Genomic DNA, 12,687 nt, shown 5'->3' with positions numbered 1-12,687 from the left:
TCCAAATCTTCATCATTTTAACTTGACATAAATGAATTTTAACACAAAAAACAATTACTAGCAAAAATTTAGTAAAAAAAAACAGAGATTAGACAAATTAGACTGAAAAAGTTTTTTGGAATACCTATGATCAACAGAATTTTTTCGAAAAATTCGAACAAAATTAAAGTTATTTTAACATCTTTTATTCGATTTAATTCGTTCTTGAACTAGAGATTTTTCAGTAAAATCCTGTTAAAACGCTCAAAAAAGCACCAAAAAAAAAACAAAACCTCGTCAAGAGACAGCCGAAGATAAAAAAATGGTCAAAAACAATATTTTTTGTAAAAATATCACCAAATTTAACTAATAGCTACTTTAATTATCTTTGCATTTATCAAGCTTTTAAGTACGTTTTTTAGTTAACTCTTTAACAGCACTATAATTAGCTTAAACAAATGTGCCTTTAAAATGAAATAAATTACTTTTCACTTAAGTGTTCTTTTATTTTTAATTTTTTTTTAATAAACACTACTTCAAAAATAAGTATTCAAATCTAATCTCAAATTTTTTTCCTCTTATAAAAGGGCATATTTCTTATTTATTTTTGACAATTTGATGAATTATTTTTTGAAAATCTTGTAATAAAATTTCTTCGCAATTAAAATCGCTGGTTGGAAACAATTAAACCTCCCATCATGTTTGTTTACACCTTTCACCTTGAAACTACTTAGAACTTTTTTTATTCCAAGCCGTCCAAAAATTCTTTCAACCAAATATTTGCGATTAGAAGTGACTCAAAATGTACAAAATTGCCTCAAGCTCGGTAAGATTCCAACGACAATCCAGTTTTTTTAATAAACCAATCTAAAAGTGATTAAAAGTTGAAAGGTTGCACATACCGGAATTGATACATGATTATAAAATCAAATTAGCCGATTATAACCATAATTAATTTTTTATTGCTTTGGAAAACTGTTTGAAAAAAATCAATTTTCACGACTCCCGACTAAACCTTGTAATTAGCTAATAAAGAAACAAAGAAGAAAAATAAGTCACTAATAAAAAATTCCTGAAAACCGCAACGAAAGTTCAAGGACTGCAAACCATGTTCAGGTTTTTGAAGATTCGTTTCTTCAGTAGATCTTCACTGTTGTTGCTACAATGACCATCATAGGGTAAACCAATCTCAGTTGTGACCATTATACCGAATTTTCGTAATTTTAAGAATCTGTGGTGGCAGTGAACGTGGTGATCTCGAACTCACCGACAAAGCAAACTACGTGAAAAATGAAGAAGGGAAACGGAGTTACACTTGCGGCCAAAACCTCCTCAATTACGTGGTGGAGTTTTGCAACAACGGCACAATACACGGAATTCGCTACTTCGGAGAGTACCGGACTTGGATCGAGAAGTATAAACCCCCAAAAAATTTACCATAACTCACTAAATTTCCCTCAGATTGTGGTGGGCCATTAGTATCTGTCTATCGCTCTATTTTTGTATAACTTTAATCATACAAACGTACATTAAATGGGAAACTTCCCCAGTTATTGTAAGTTTCGCGACTAAAGAAACAGCCGTCTGGCAAATCCCTTTCCCGGCCGTTACCATTTGTCCCGAGTCCAAAACCCGGGCTTCCGTTTTTAATTACACGCACTACTTGCATAAAAAACAAGACAACGAAGTTCTAAGTGAAGAAGAGTGAGTCCAAATAATTGCAATTCGAGTGAATTCCTTTGATTTGTTCAAGGGAACGCAAATTCGGATACTTGTCGTTTATTTGCGACACGAAGTTCGACATTGAGTACAAATCGCCGAAATACGCCGATGAAGAAATGTTAGAGTTTCTTGAACAAGTCCAACCCAAATTCCTGGAGGACTCGTTCGACTGCAAATTCCTGGGAATTCCATACAATTGCTCCGAATTATTCGTCCCCATTTTGACAGATGATGGAATCTGCTACGTTTTTAACATCGTCGACAGAACCCAACTTTTGAGTGACATAGTGTGAGTCCCAACTTTATTTGGACTCACTATGAGTCCAAATTTTATTGGGACTTTGTTAGTCCTAATTTTATTTGAACTTCTGTGTGCCATAATTTTATCTGGACTCGGCGTGAGTCCTAATATTATTTGGACTTGTGTAAGTCCTAAAATTATTTGGACTCATGTAAGTCCTAAAAATATTTGGACTCGGCTAAGTCCTAATATTATTTCGCCCCGAGCAAGTACTAATATTATGTGCCTTGAGTAAGTCTTAATATTATTTGGACACGCGTAAGTCCTAATATTATTTAGACTCGACAAAGTCCTAATATTATTTGGCCTCGAATAAGTCCTAATATTATTTGGACTCACGTAAGTCCTAATATTATTTGGACTCGGACAAGTCCTAATTTAATTTGGACTTGCTGGAAGCCCTAAAATTTTTAGGACTCGCTCTGAGTCCCAATTTTAATTGAATGTGTTTAAGGGTTCATTTTAAGAACTACCACAAAACCCAAGTTTCGCACGACTGGAACCTGGAGCAGGGCTACGCGCCCACGGCGGGGATTGACGCCTACCCCCGAAGGGCCCTTCGGGCGGGAATCCCCTACGCCCTTGAGATCAAAATGGCGGTTCACGTGGATGATTTGGACTACACGTGTGGGACTGACGTGAAAGGGTTTAAAGTCCAAATAGCGCACCCGCAAAGGATGCCTCGAGTGAAACAACAGCACTTTATAGTGCCTTTGGAACGCGTGGCCAAAGCTGGGATTGCTCCAGATATGATGACGACCTCTGTCGAGGTCAAGGAGTACAAACCGAGGAAGCGCAACTGTCATTTCCCCTCAGAACGAGGGTTGAAATATTTTAAAAAATACAGTCAGAATAATTGTGCGATTGAGTGTTGGGCCAATTTTACGATGAGTCGGTGCGGATGTGTACCATTTTATGTACCACGTAATGATCTATTTTTGTTTTTTTTTTCATAGTTTTGTTTTTTTTTTAGGGGAAGAAAGTGTGCCGTTGTGTGGGGCTGGAAGCCTACACTGCCTGGAGGAGGCCCAAAGTATTTGTAGAAAAAATGTTGTATGTATCACTTGTCATTTTTTATAGAATACCAGTTTCGGGGCAATCTTGAGAAAAAAATCGACGCATTGAGTAATAAAAAAACCCACAGTGATATTCCCGACTGTCGTTGTTTCCCCATTTGTACGTCGATGTATTACGACGTTGAAAATACCCAAGCCACGTGGGACTGGAGGACGACTTACAAATACAACAAGCATAAACGTATCGATGTTAATGACAAAAAGTAAATCAAAAACTTTGACTATAACTAAAAATAGTTTCAAGTGGTTCTGGTTCCAGGAAACGCATGTCCATGTTACAGGTTTTTTTCAAAGGGAACCAATTCATTTATTCGGAGAGGAATGAGTTGTACGGATCGACCGATTTGTTGGCCAATGTTGGAGGTCTGCTGGGGTTGTTTATCGGTTTTTCGGCGCTGAGTCTCGTGGAGATTATTTATTATTTGACTTTGAGGATTATCTGCAATGTTGCGATGTTTGGACGCAGGAACTGGTCAGGAACCGTAAACTGATTGTTTTGTGGTAATCTGTATTATGTTGTTAAAACTTGAAAATAATAAAACTCGTTAAAAACTTGTTTCTCTTTTTATTGCTTTATTTGACATACAAAGCTATCGGCCTTAGCTAAGCTTATGGAATTGTGTTTTAATATAAAAAATACACATTTTCCTTGAAAAATCACATAGAAGCTTCGTAAAAGCGCTAAACGAAATATTTTTTTTAATTGGATGTTTTTTCTCGATTAAATTATTACCTCTCGGTTCGGTTCTCATCTCGGTTTAAATAGTTTTAATGTCTTTACGAATCAAAAGTAGATCATTTAAAAAAAATTAAGTTGAGTTGTTTAACGCGTTTAAACTCTGTAACAAATATTTACAACGAAATGCGAACTAACCATTGAGGAAATAATTCAATTTAAAAACAACATCCGATGGTAAAAATACTGTTTGATACTTTTCTTAAAAATTACTTAAACGTTTTCAATTAGGGCCTGACCAAAGCCCGTACAACCGCCGATTATACACGACTCTGAGCGAGCAAAAGTAGATAATTTCAGCCATTGTGACCAAAGAAAATCCGGTAAAAAGGCCCAAAAGGCCCCCAAGGTTCGAAATCAAGTCGGAAATTCCATACAATTCGTTCCGCTCCATTGTCATAAATTGCTCGTCTTTGAAATACAGTTGCAAGACGGACCAATGCCCCCTGAAATAAATTTTCACGAAGAAAAAAACACGTTTGTTTATTTACCCATCACCCAGATTAAACTCATTGTGCACTTTGAAATATTCCTTAAAATAAAAATCGCTGTGGGACGTCTCAACGTTGTACTTCATGTTAGTACACGTGGGCTTGCAATCACACAGAGACCGCCCTGAAATTCGATACTCCAGGTCTTTGATTTGCATCTCGCCTGAAATTTGTTTCAGCTTGAGAAAGTAGACGTTATTTTTTGTTACTTTCGGCGTTTTCGGTGCACTGTTCGGAGTTCGGGCCACAAATCAACGTACTGTTGTCCCCTAATTAATTATTGTATTAATTGTTTAATTAAATAATTACGTACGAGGCATGTAAAACTGGACGCAACCACATTTAGCGAGCGTATAATTCGTCAAGCACTCAAGCATGCAATTGGGCTGGGAGTAGTAGAGGAAATGTTTCAAAAATCGCTCGTTCCGCATGAAACATTTGCGTTTTTCGGGCCGAAATCCGCGCACATTTTGCGAGGTGACGACCAGGACCGGCTCCATGGCCGCCACTACCACCTTATCAAACGGGATCCGGAAATAATGCTCTGAGACGCGTGGCACGTCCCAGGAGTTGTGAATCAAGACCTGTAAAGTATTTTTTTTACTTTCTTCTGTTTTCGTTTCCGTTTATGGAAACCCACCCGGAAGCCTTGCAGGAAATTTTTGCAATTGAAATCGGTGTCTGCCGTGTCGTAGTTGAAAAAAATGCCAAAGGCAGAGTCCGCCCCTGACCTGAGGGCCCGCCGGGGGTAGGTGTGGACCCCGGCTGAAGGTCTATAGCCAAATTCTGGGTCAAAGTATTTTTCCGAATTGTTGGAAACCTTGTAATAATCCTTAAAGTTGTAACTGAAATATTTAGAATGAAAGGAAGAGTTGTGTTGCGATTGGTTAGTACACGTGGTCGCGGAAAATCTCATGGGCGCCTTGGATGTTAAACGAGTAGCAAATTCCCTCGTCGATGAAAATCGGGGTGAAAATGCGGTCACACTCCGTGAATTTATTGTCAAAGATGCAGAGTGGGAACAACTCGCTTTGGTTCAGTTTCATCTGAAATGATCGTACTTTGGTTCGGTTTGATCGGTTTAAAGTGTTACTTTGTGGATGATTTCGTAAAATTCGTTGCCAAAATTTTGCGTGGTCGCGACATTGTCAGGACTGTCGTCGCACAACATGCTCAAATAATCAAATTTTCGGCGCCTGAAAACCACAATAAATTTTTCGTTTTGCTTTCGGTTCATTTACTCATCAATGGTCACACTTTCCTCTTCAACTAGCTTGGAATAAACGCCACTGTAATTGAATTTCTCACGCGAGTACTTCGATTCTGGACAGATCGTTACGGCAGGAAACGCAATTTGGTAAAGTGGCGTATCCTCCGTAGCAAAACTCACAACAACTGGGCTTTTATTGTACTTGTCCAAGACCTCGTAAATCATGTAGATACAGCCGCCCAAACTAATCAGCAAAATAATTACCCAAATAACCCTGGAAATGAACAAATCGTGGTGTGATTGTGACTATGAACAGACTCACTTTTCGGTTCGTGACCGCTTTTCAGACACATATCGCAGACCGTGGATTCCGGTCACTTCCGTGAACTCGCGGAAATATTTGCGCAAATTGTGGCAAAAGTCTTTGTCTTTTGCGGTGACAACTCTCGGCGCAATTTCACCCATGTCTGGGTCGAATTTGATTGACGACTTTAATAATGGGAGTGGGTTGTGGGCAAAGACGAGGCCAGCAAGGTCAGCGGTTTAGCATCAAAAAGGAGTACAAAATTACGTAACGATTCACTCCCGGATGAAGAGCACTGCATTGTTAATTTGGAGCCGATCTAAATTTATGCCAATGACGTATTACTTCGTTCAAACGCGAAAATCGATTCCAGGATTGCCTGCGTGCTATGAAATATGGAATATCTGGAGCGCGAAAATCTCAAATTTGGACTGGTTTGATTGGAGGTGGAGGAGGAGGGGCGATTTGAATGCCAGGTGGTGATTGGACTGGCACAATTTTGGCAATAAATAATCTCTTTATTTATGTTTTCTTGTCGAACGAGCGGGATTCTAGCGCCATCTGAAGAGTTTTTATTATTTCGCTTATTTACTGATTCTTCTGCATACAGTGTTCTTAAGAATTGATTTTGTTCGGGCTCCAAAAAGTTAGCAAAATAACTTTTTGATTAACAATTATTATACCTTAAATGACGTTTTCTTTTTGTAATCTGCTAGGCAACTGTGTTTCGTTTTTAAATTAGCTAAAACCAATTTTTATTTTCCATTCTGTAAAACTTAAGCTAGAGTTTTGAGTTTTTACGATTCCGAAAACATTGATAAAAATGTATTTATTGGTTTTTTATTACAGGGTGTCTCAAAATTAGCGAATTTCGAATTGAGGGCATTATAGGATGTATAATTATAATAATTAAGATTTACGAAAGGAAATTTGTTTATGTTGATGTACTCAGCACGTGTAAAATCTTATTTTATTAAATTTATTCAAAAATTAAAAAAAATAGTTCGGAAACGATTTCTTTAAGGAATTCGCTTCCGAAATTAAATTAAATTCTATACCTAGTTTTTTTATCTACAAGTACAACGACAATTTTTATGGCAATAAATAAGTTTAATTTTTTAAATCGAAATTTACTTATTAATTTTTTAATAAAAAATGCGTAGGTATACAGAGTAAGTCTACTAAAAGTATATATTTTTTGAAATCAAATAATCGCACAAAATACTTCCTTTTTTTTTCTTTCCCTTTTTTTATATTTTTTTTTTCATGCATGTGATTTTTTTCGGAATCCTTCTATAATTTCTTATAAATAATATTAGTTAATGGCAGCTACAAAAAATTGTGGCCCGAGACAAGCGATGCCTTTCTGGAAAAAATCTGTAAAAAATGTTGCTATCCCCAAGAAATAATTAATTAAACAAGAACTAAAAATTTAAATAAACGTATTTTTAATGAAAACAAAAATTATATTAAGAATTTTTACACGAAAACATAATTTTCGCACCGTTGATTGAAATAAAGTATTTTTAATTTTATTGACATTAGTCTTTTAAAGGACAGTTTACAAAACATTTTAATTGCCATCAACGATTAACTCAAGATTAACTACATTTGTCAATGCATTCTAAATTAACCCTTAAGTAATTAATTTTAAATATAAGAAAATGTAAAAAAATTCTGAAAAAAACCACATGTACAAAAAAATACCGACTTCTGAGCGCAAATTTGTTTTTGAGGTAAAGCAAAAAACTTACAAATCACTTTTTTGCTAAAAATTGTTCTTAGAAGAGGTAATTAAGAAGATTTTCTGTTTTAATGTTTGAATAACTTATCTATGAGCTGTCTTGTATTGCTGGTTGCTCCTTCTTTTAAAAAAATAGGGGCGGTTTCCTCCTAGTTTCCAAAATATTTTTTTATTGCCCCCTCATTTTGATTTAATTATTATTTTTACTACTTTTGTACACATTTTTGTAATATTTGTTCTATAATGTTTGTTATTTTTCTATTTATTATACAAAGAAAAAGAAATAATTTAAATTAAATTCTAGATCTCTGTAATTATGTAATGGCTTTTTAGCGCCATCTAAAGTAAGAAGACGCAACTCTGGGCCTGAACCAAGGCCAACTAGATGCCGCTCACTATTCAAACCCAAATTTGAATCAAATCTGCTTCATAATACGAATAAATAAAACCAAATCACTTGTTAAAAAATCATTTATTTCGATTAATTATAAAATTGCATTCGTCAGAAAATACAAATTTCTCAAATATCACACTCAGGTACGAAATGCGTCCATTTTCGCCCTAAAACTACCCTACTATCACAGTATTAAAGCTAAAGTCAACCGAATCCAACTGTGAATCAATCACCACGGCCTCCACATGGAGGCCTTCACTTGGGGCGACGCCGGCGGTGTATACACTTGCGCGCACTCCAACTGTCTGACGCAGGCCCCCAGGTGCTGGAGCAGCTTCCTTCCGGCGACGGCGTCGACGGTCTCGGTCGGCGTGGTCAGAAACTGCGACACTTCCTGCGCACACTGCGTGAAACCGGCGCGGAACCGATCGGCGTATCCTTCAGGGGGGATCACCAGCTGGTGCTGGCGCTTCAAGCCATGGAGGTGGCGCACTGTCAGCTCCAAAATATCGGCCTTCTCCAGCTTGGACACGTTCTCGCCTTCGCTCTGGAGGGCCGTGACCATCAGCTCCTTGAGCTCGTCCAGGCAGCGGTTGATGCGAGCGCGGCGTTTGCGCTCCAACATCGGCTTCATCACCTTCCGGTACTGGTAGGTCCGGGAGATGGGCTCGTCCATGTATGGGGTTGGGGCCATTTTGCGACACTGCACGTTGTGTTAACACTGAGAGTAGAGCAGAGGAATGATGGAGAGGGACTGGTGATTTAGTTTTATAAGACGGGGGCTAGAGTGGGGCTGGGAGAGGGGGCAGGGTGGCACAGGGTGCATGGGAATTTTTCAGGACAATGGGGTGGCATTGCACAAAACGCTATTATTAAAGCTCTTAACACACTTCTTGGATTTTTTTATTGTTGTGTCCAAAAGCTGGTCACGACACATTCCCAAAAATATTGTTACTGTACTTGCAATTTTGGAGTTTTTGGGCATTGAGCCAAAAGCTCGCATACGCGCTTTTAGTGAAAATATAATTTTTTCACACTTTTTTCGACCGAAAATTTACAAAAACTGCTAATTCAGAATCGTTAACTCGGTTATAAAATCTTGAATATTTTGAGTTTAAAAACTTTGAAAAAAAATGCATTACATAAATCAAAGCTATGTTCTTGATTTATTTCAGTATCTTTTGGTTGACTTACGTAAAAGCTTTATTTTAAATTAAAAAATATACAACTTATGCATTTTGGTTTTGTTTTTTCTTTTTTGTTTTTTTGTACCATTTTAGTTTCTATTAAAGATGTTACAAGATGATAGTTCACCTCTGAAAAAGTATAAATTGTCCTGATTTTTGGCTGGTATGTGAAATACGTCAGTTATTTCAACATTGGGTGTCATTTATTAGACGATTGTGGAGGATTAATTTGTTTATTGATTGATCTAAGATTCTTGAAAGCCAAGGAATTCATAGAATAATAATGAGCTTTCTCAACTTTTTTGAGAAATACCTTGTACTAAAGTTTCTACTCGGGTTTTTATTACAATAATAATAGTTTTATTAGGGATTATTTATGAAATTATTAATTTAATTTAATTTGATATTTATTTCATTTACTTTTTAATTAGAGGATATGAAAAAAGATGAGTATTCCATTGGTTTTTGAGTTTTTTATAAATTGAAAAATCATTTCTACTTTGAAAATGTAATGTCTTTTATTAAAATTTGTAAACGTTAAAAAATACATAATTAGAAGCTTTATTTTATGTGTTTCTTTGATCGTTGTTCTTAAATGTGTTTTTAAATTAAAACAACACAAAAATACAATTTCTGTCTTCTTTGAGCGTTTTCGTGCGATTTTTGAACAAATAATTTATTTATTACTCATAAAGTTGCCAGAACCGGCCAAAAAAAAGATCGAAAATAGCATTGAATTATCCTTTTCCGTTGAATTTATTTTGTTTTTAGTTGAAAAATAAATTGATTTCGTCAAAAAATAACTAAATCAGATCGAGAATAAAGTGTTTTTACCTGTTTAAAGTGATTTTGTTATTTATTATTATTATTATTATTATTATTATTAATTATTATTATTAATTATTATTATTAATTATTATTATTATTTTACATTTTTACTTCAAAATTTGCTCGATTTTTCAGCTTTCTGACCTTCTAGTGTCTTAGCTGTTGAAATGTAGGTAATTCCGCCAATTTTTCCTTTAAATACATTCATAATAATTATTTATTAATTATTACATTACTAACATCACTAATTTAAAGTACTAATTATTTTGTCTTTACTAATTTTATTATTCCGTTTTTTTAAATATTTTTTGTATTTCCTACTTTTTCCTACTATTATTGTGTCATTTTTTTACTATTTCGCTTTATTCTTTCTGAAATACAGAGAATTGTTCTAATTCATTATTCATTTTTTGAAAAAGATGGTTGTTGTGTTATATATTATTTTATTTTTTTAAAGCTTCTTCATTAATTTTTCATTAATTTGTCTCGAATTCTTTTATTCTCAGTTGACGTAAAAACCCGAAGCCAAATTTTTATTTGCATTTTAAATTTTAAAGCTAGGGACAGTACAAATCGTTGCACCATCTGCCCCTCTCGCAACCCTTCCAACCGTCGTTTCGGCACAAGTCCGTCGCAATTTCCCTAAAATGCCGAAAAAGGGTCGAGACACCCTTGGAGGAAGTGCGCCCGTCGTTTGTCCGGCCCGCGCCGGTATCGTGCCCATCCAAGGAAACAAAACACGAGCGCACAGCTCACTTGACGGACCCTCTCGTGGGACATCTAACCCATGAACGTTCCCACGAGCGATATACAGATGCCTTAGAATAGCACCTGGCTAGACGAAGACAACGAGATCGGGTGTCGAAAATTTCAGCGGAAAAAAATCAAGCCTTTTTACCAACTCAATCCTTGCAACTCTACGCCTATGCGCGAAATGCTACGACGTTGCCATGGAAATGGAAGCGCATCCACGGAAATACAACCAAATAATTAGCAAATTCTAATCTTAGAAACCGTGCAAATACAGGGTGTCCTTCTTAGTTCTTCTAAATAGAAGAAAAAAATAAGTGAGATAATGAAACTAAAATGAAAAAGGCTAAAGCTCTTTTTACAATAGTCTCAATAACTTTTATAACTTTTTATTTTATTTTCATTTTTTTAATTATTTAACTCACTTGAAAGATAAAAATGTCTGCTACCAAATTAAAAATGTTATTGTGTTTTAGTCAAAAAAACAAATTATTTCCAAAAATGGGCAAAATCAGCTATATCTAAATACGCAAAAAACAAAGTGTTCTATTTAAAAAAAAACATAAGTTTGTATTGTATTTTCGGAAACAATTTTGAAAATAATTTTAGGCAAATCATGGGGTTAATATCATGAACGTAAAAAAAAACAAGATTAATTTCCTAACATTTAAATCGTACAGATTTTTTATTATTTTTCGTTTATTACTTGAATTACCAGTCAAAATTTTTTTTTGTTGTGAGCGGTGATTGGGTCGTTTCCCGTGTTCATAATGAACTAAAACTTGTGAAAAGTGTAAAAATGCTTGTCGTTCCCGTCGCTCGACCAGTTATTATCTGTGCACCGCCGTTAATTGCTTATTTAAAACGGAAGAAATGAATCGATGATATCGTGAGAACGCGCCGATCTCTTCGATTTCACGATTTTAAAAGCCGCTACGAATTAATAATAACAACAAATCCGGCCCTGTTTCGATTGCACATCATGCACATTTCTCATAAGATCCGATTTTTGTTGCACCTTAATTACGTGGAAGCGTTTCGTGACTCGAAGATGATGGATTTTTACAGCGACTACCGTGAGAAAGTCGAAAAAAATGCCAACGATGAAGATTCGGTTTTTGATCGCCGTTTCCGTCGGCCTTTAATTAGTCTAAACGCTCCTGAAACGTAATTAGTGACCACGGGAACAAAACGCTTAAATAGTTCGATGAAATGAGCCAAGGAGCAAAACTAGTTTCATAAATTCGTGTTGGCGGCCGCGGGCGATGCCCATTCAAGAGGAAACGACCATCATGGGCGGATCAATGGTCCATTCATGGGCGATGACCACACACAACTATCCGCGCCGCCACTGGACCCAAAAGTCACATCCATAACTTAAAAAAAAATACGGAGAAAAAATTTTAATCCACGAGGGCCCTGAACTGTGTCTATAACGCGATTTTTTCTTATTTTTTTATATGAAATAAAAACAAATGAAAATAGTGTATCCCGACTGAAAGTTGGCGGTTGGTGATGGATCTAGTAGGCGTGGGGCTCGTGCAGCGTGAGAATCGAGCAGGCCGTGGCCGCCTTGATTACCGCTTCCGTTAACTGATTGAATGGTGTTCCGTCTCGGTCGAGCCTTGATTGCTTTTATTCATCGAGGACGATATAATGGTTTGGTTTTTTTTGGAGCCACACTGTATTTACATACTTGCGCAAGTTTTTTGCCACCAACCTATAATTATTTCCTTACAATGCATAATTCTGGTGTAAAGATAGGTGATTACGTGGCTTAAAAACAACTTTACACTGTAATTATAAGGCATAATAATAAAGCCCAATTGATGTAGTAGTAGGTATACGTGTAAAAGTGTTGTGAATTAATTTTTCGCTCTGGATTTTTGGGACGATTCGAAAAACGTGTGAAAGTCGGATTTCACTCGATCGTAAATATTTTAATGATCAAAACAGACGTCAATA

The 12,687-nt window shown here is 36.0% G+C and overlaps 3 protein-coding genes across 4 annotated transcripts; 1 reads left to right on the top strand and 2 right to left on the bottom strand.

Annotated features, from left to right (window-relative positions):
• The first annotated feature begins 1,008 nt into the window (after positions 1–1,008).
• On the top strand, positions 1,009–3,633 carry LOC661115 (pickpocket protein 28). 2 transcript variants are annotated; one of them, XM_008198742.3, is made up of 8 exons: positions 1,009–1,157; positions 1,208–1,393; positions 1,441–1,683; positions 1,733–1,990; positions 2,457–2,926; positions 2,976–3,035; positions 3,083–3,281; positions 3,323–3,633. In XM_008198742.3, exons 1-8 carry the CDS (start codon positions 1,144–1,146, stop codon positions 3,567–3,569), a joined length of 1,677 nt encoding a protein of 558 aa, XP_008196964.1. In that variant the 5' UTR covers positions 1,009–1,143; the 3' UTR covers positions 3,570–3,633. The 2 variants fall into 2 exon arrangements, with proteins under 2 accessions (XP_008196964.1, XP_008196965.1); XM_008198743.3 differs by having other exon boundaries at positions 1,010–1,157; positions 3,338–3,633.
• LOC661170 (pickpocket protein 28) lies at positions 3,624–6,255 on the bottom strand. The gene is made up of 9 exons (XM_967349.5): positions 5,838–6,255; positions 5,547–5,789; positions 5,399–5,501; positions 5,200–5,351; positions 4,946–5,150; positions 4,619–4,889; positions 4,515–4,574; positions 4,306–4,468; positions 3,624–4,260 (listed from the first exon to the last, which is right to left on the bottom strand). Exons 1-9 carry the CDS (start codon positions 5,978–5,980, stop codon positions 4,038–4,040), a joined length of 1,563 nt encoding a protein of 520 aa, XP_972442.3. The 5' UTR covers positions 5,981–6,255; the 3' UTR covers positions 3,624–4,037.
• Positions 6,256–8,019: 1,764 nt separating this feature from the next.
• On the bottom strand, positions 8,020–8,714 carry LOC661225 (enhancer of split mgamma protein). Its single transcript, XM_967400.5, has one exon. The coding sequence runs from the start codon at positions 8,649–8,651 to the stop codon at positions 8,187–8,189; it is 465 nt and encodes a 154-aa protein (XP_972493.1). The 5' UTR covers positions 8,652–8,714; the 3' UTR covers positions 8,020–8,186.
• Between the last annotated feature and the right edge of the window lie 3,973 nt (positions 8,715–12,687).

Source organism: Tribolium castaneum, chromosome 6 (genome assembly GCF_031307605.1).
Source record: "Tribolium castaneum strain GA2 chromosome 6, icTriCast1.1, whole genome shotgun sequence".
Lineage (NCBI taxonomy): Eukaryota > Metazoa > Arthropoda > Insecta > Coleoptera > Tenebrionidae > Tribolium > Tribolium castaneum.
The sequence above is the reverse complement of the archived record's forward strand: the minus strand, read 5'-3'. Positions and strand labels throughout refer to the sequence as shown.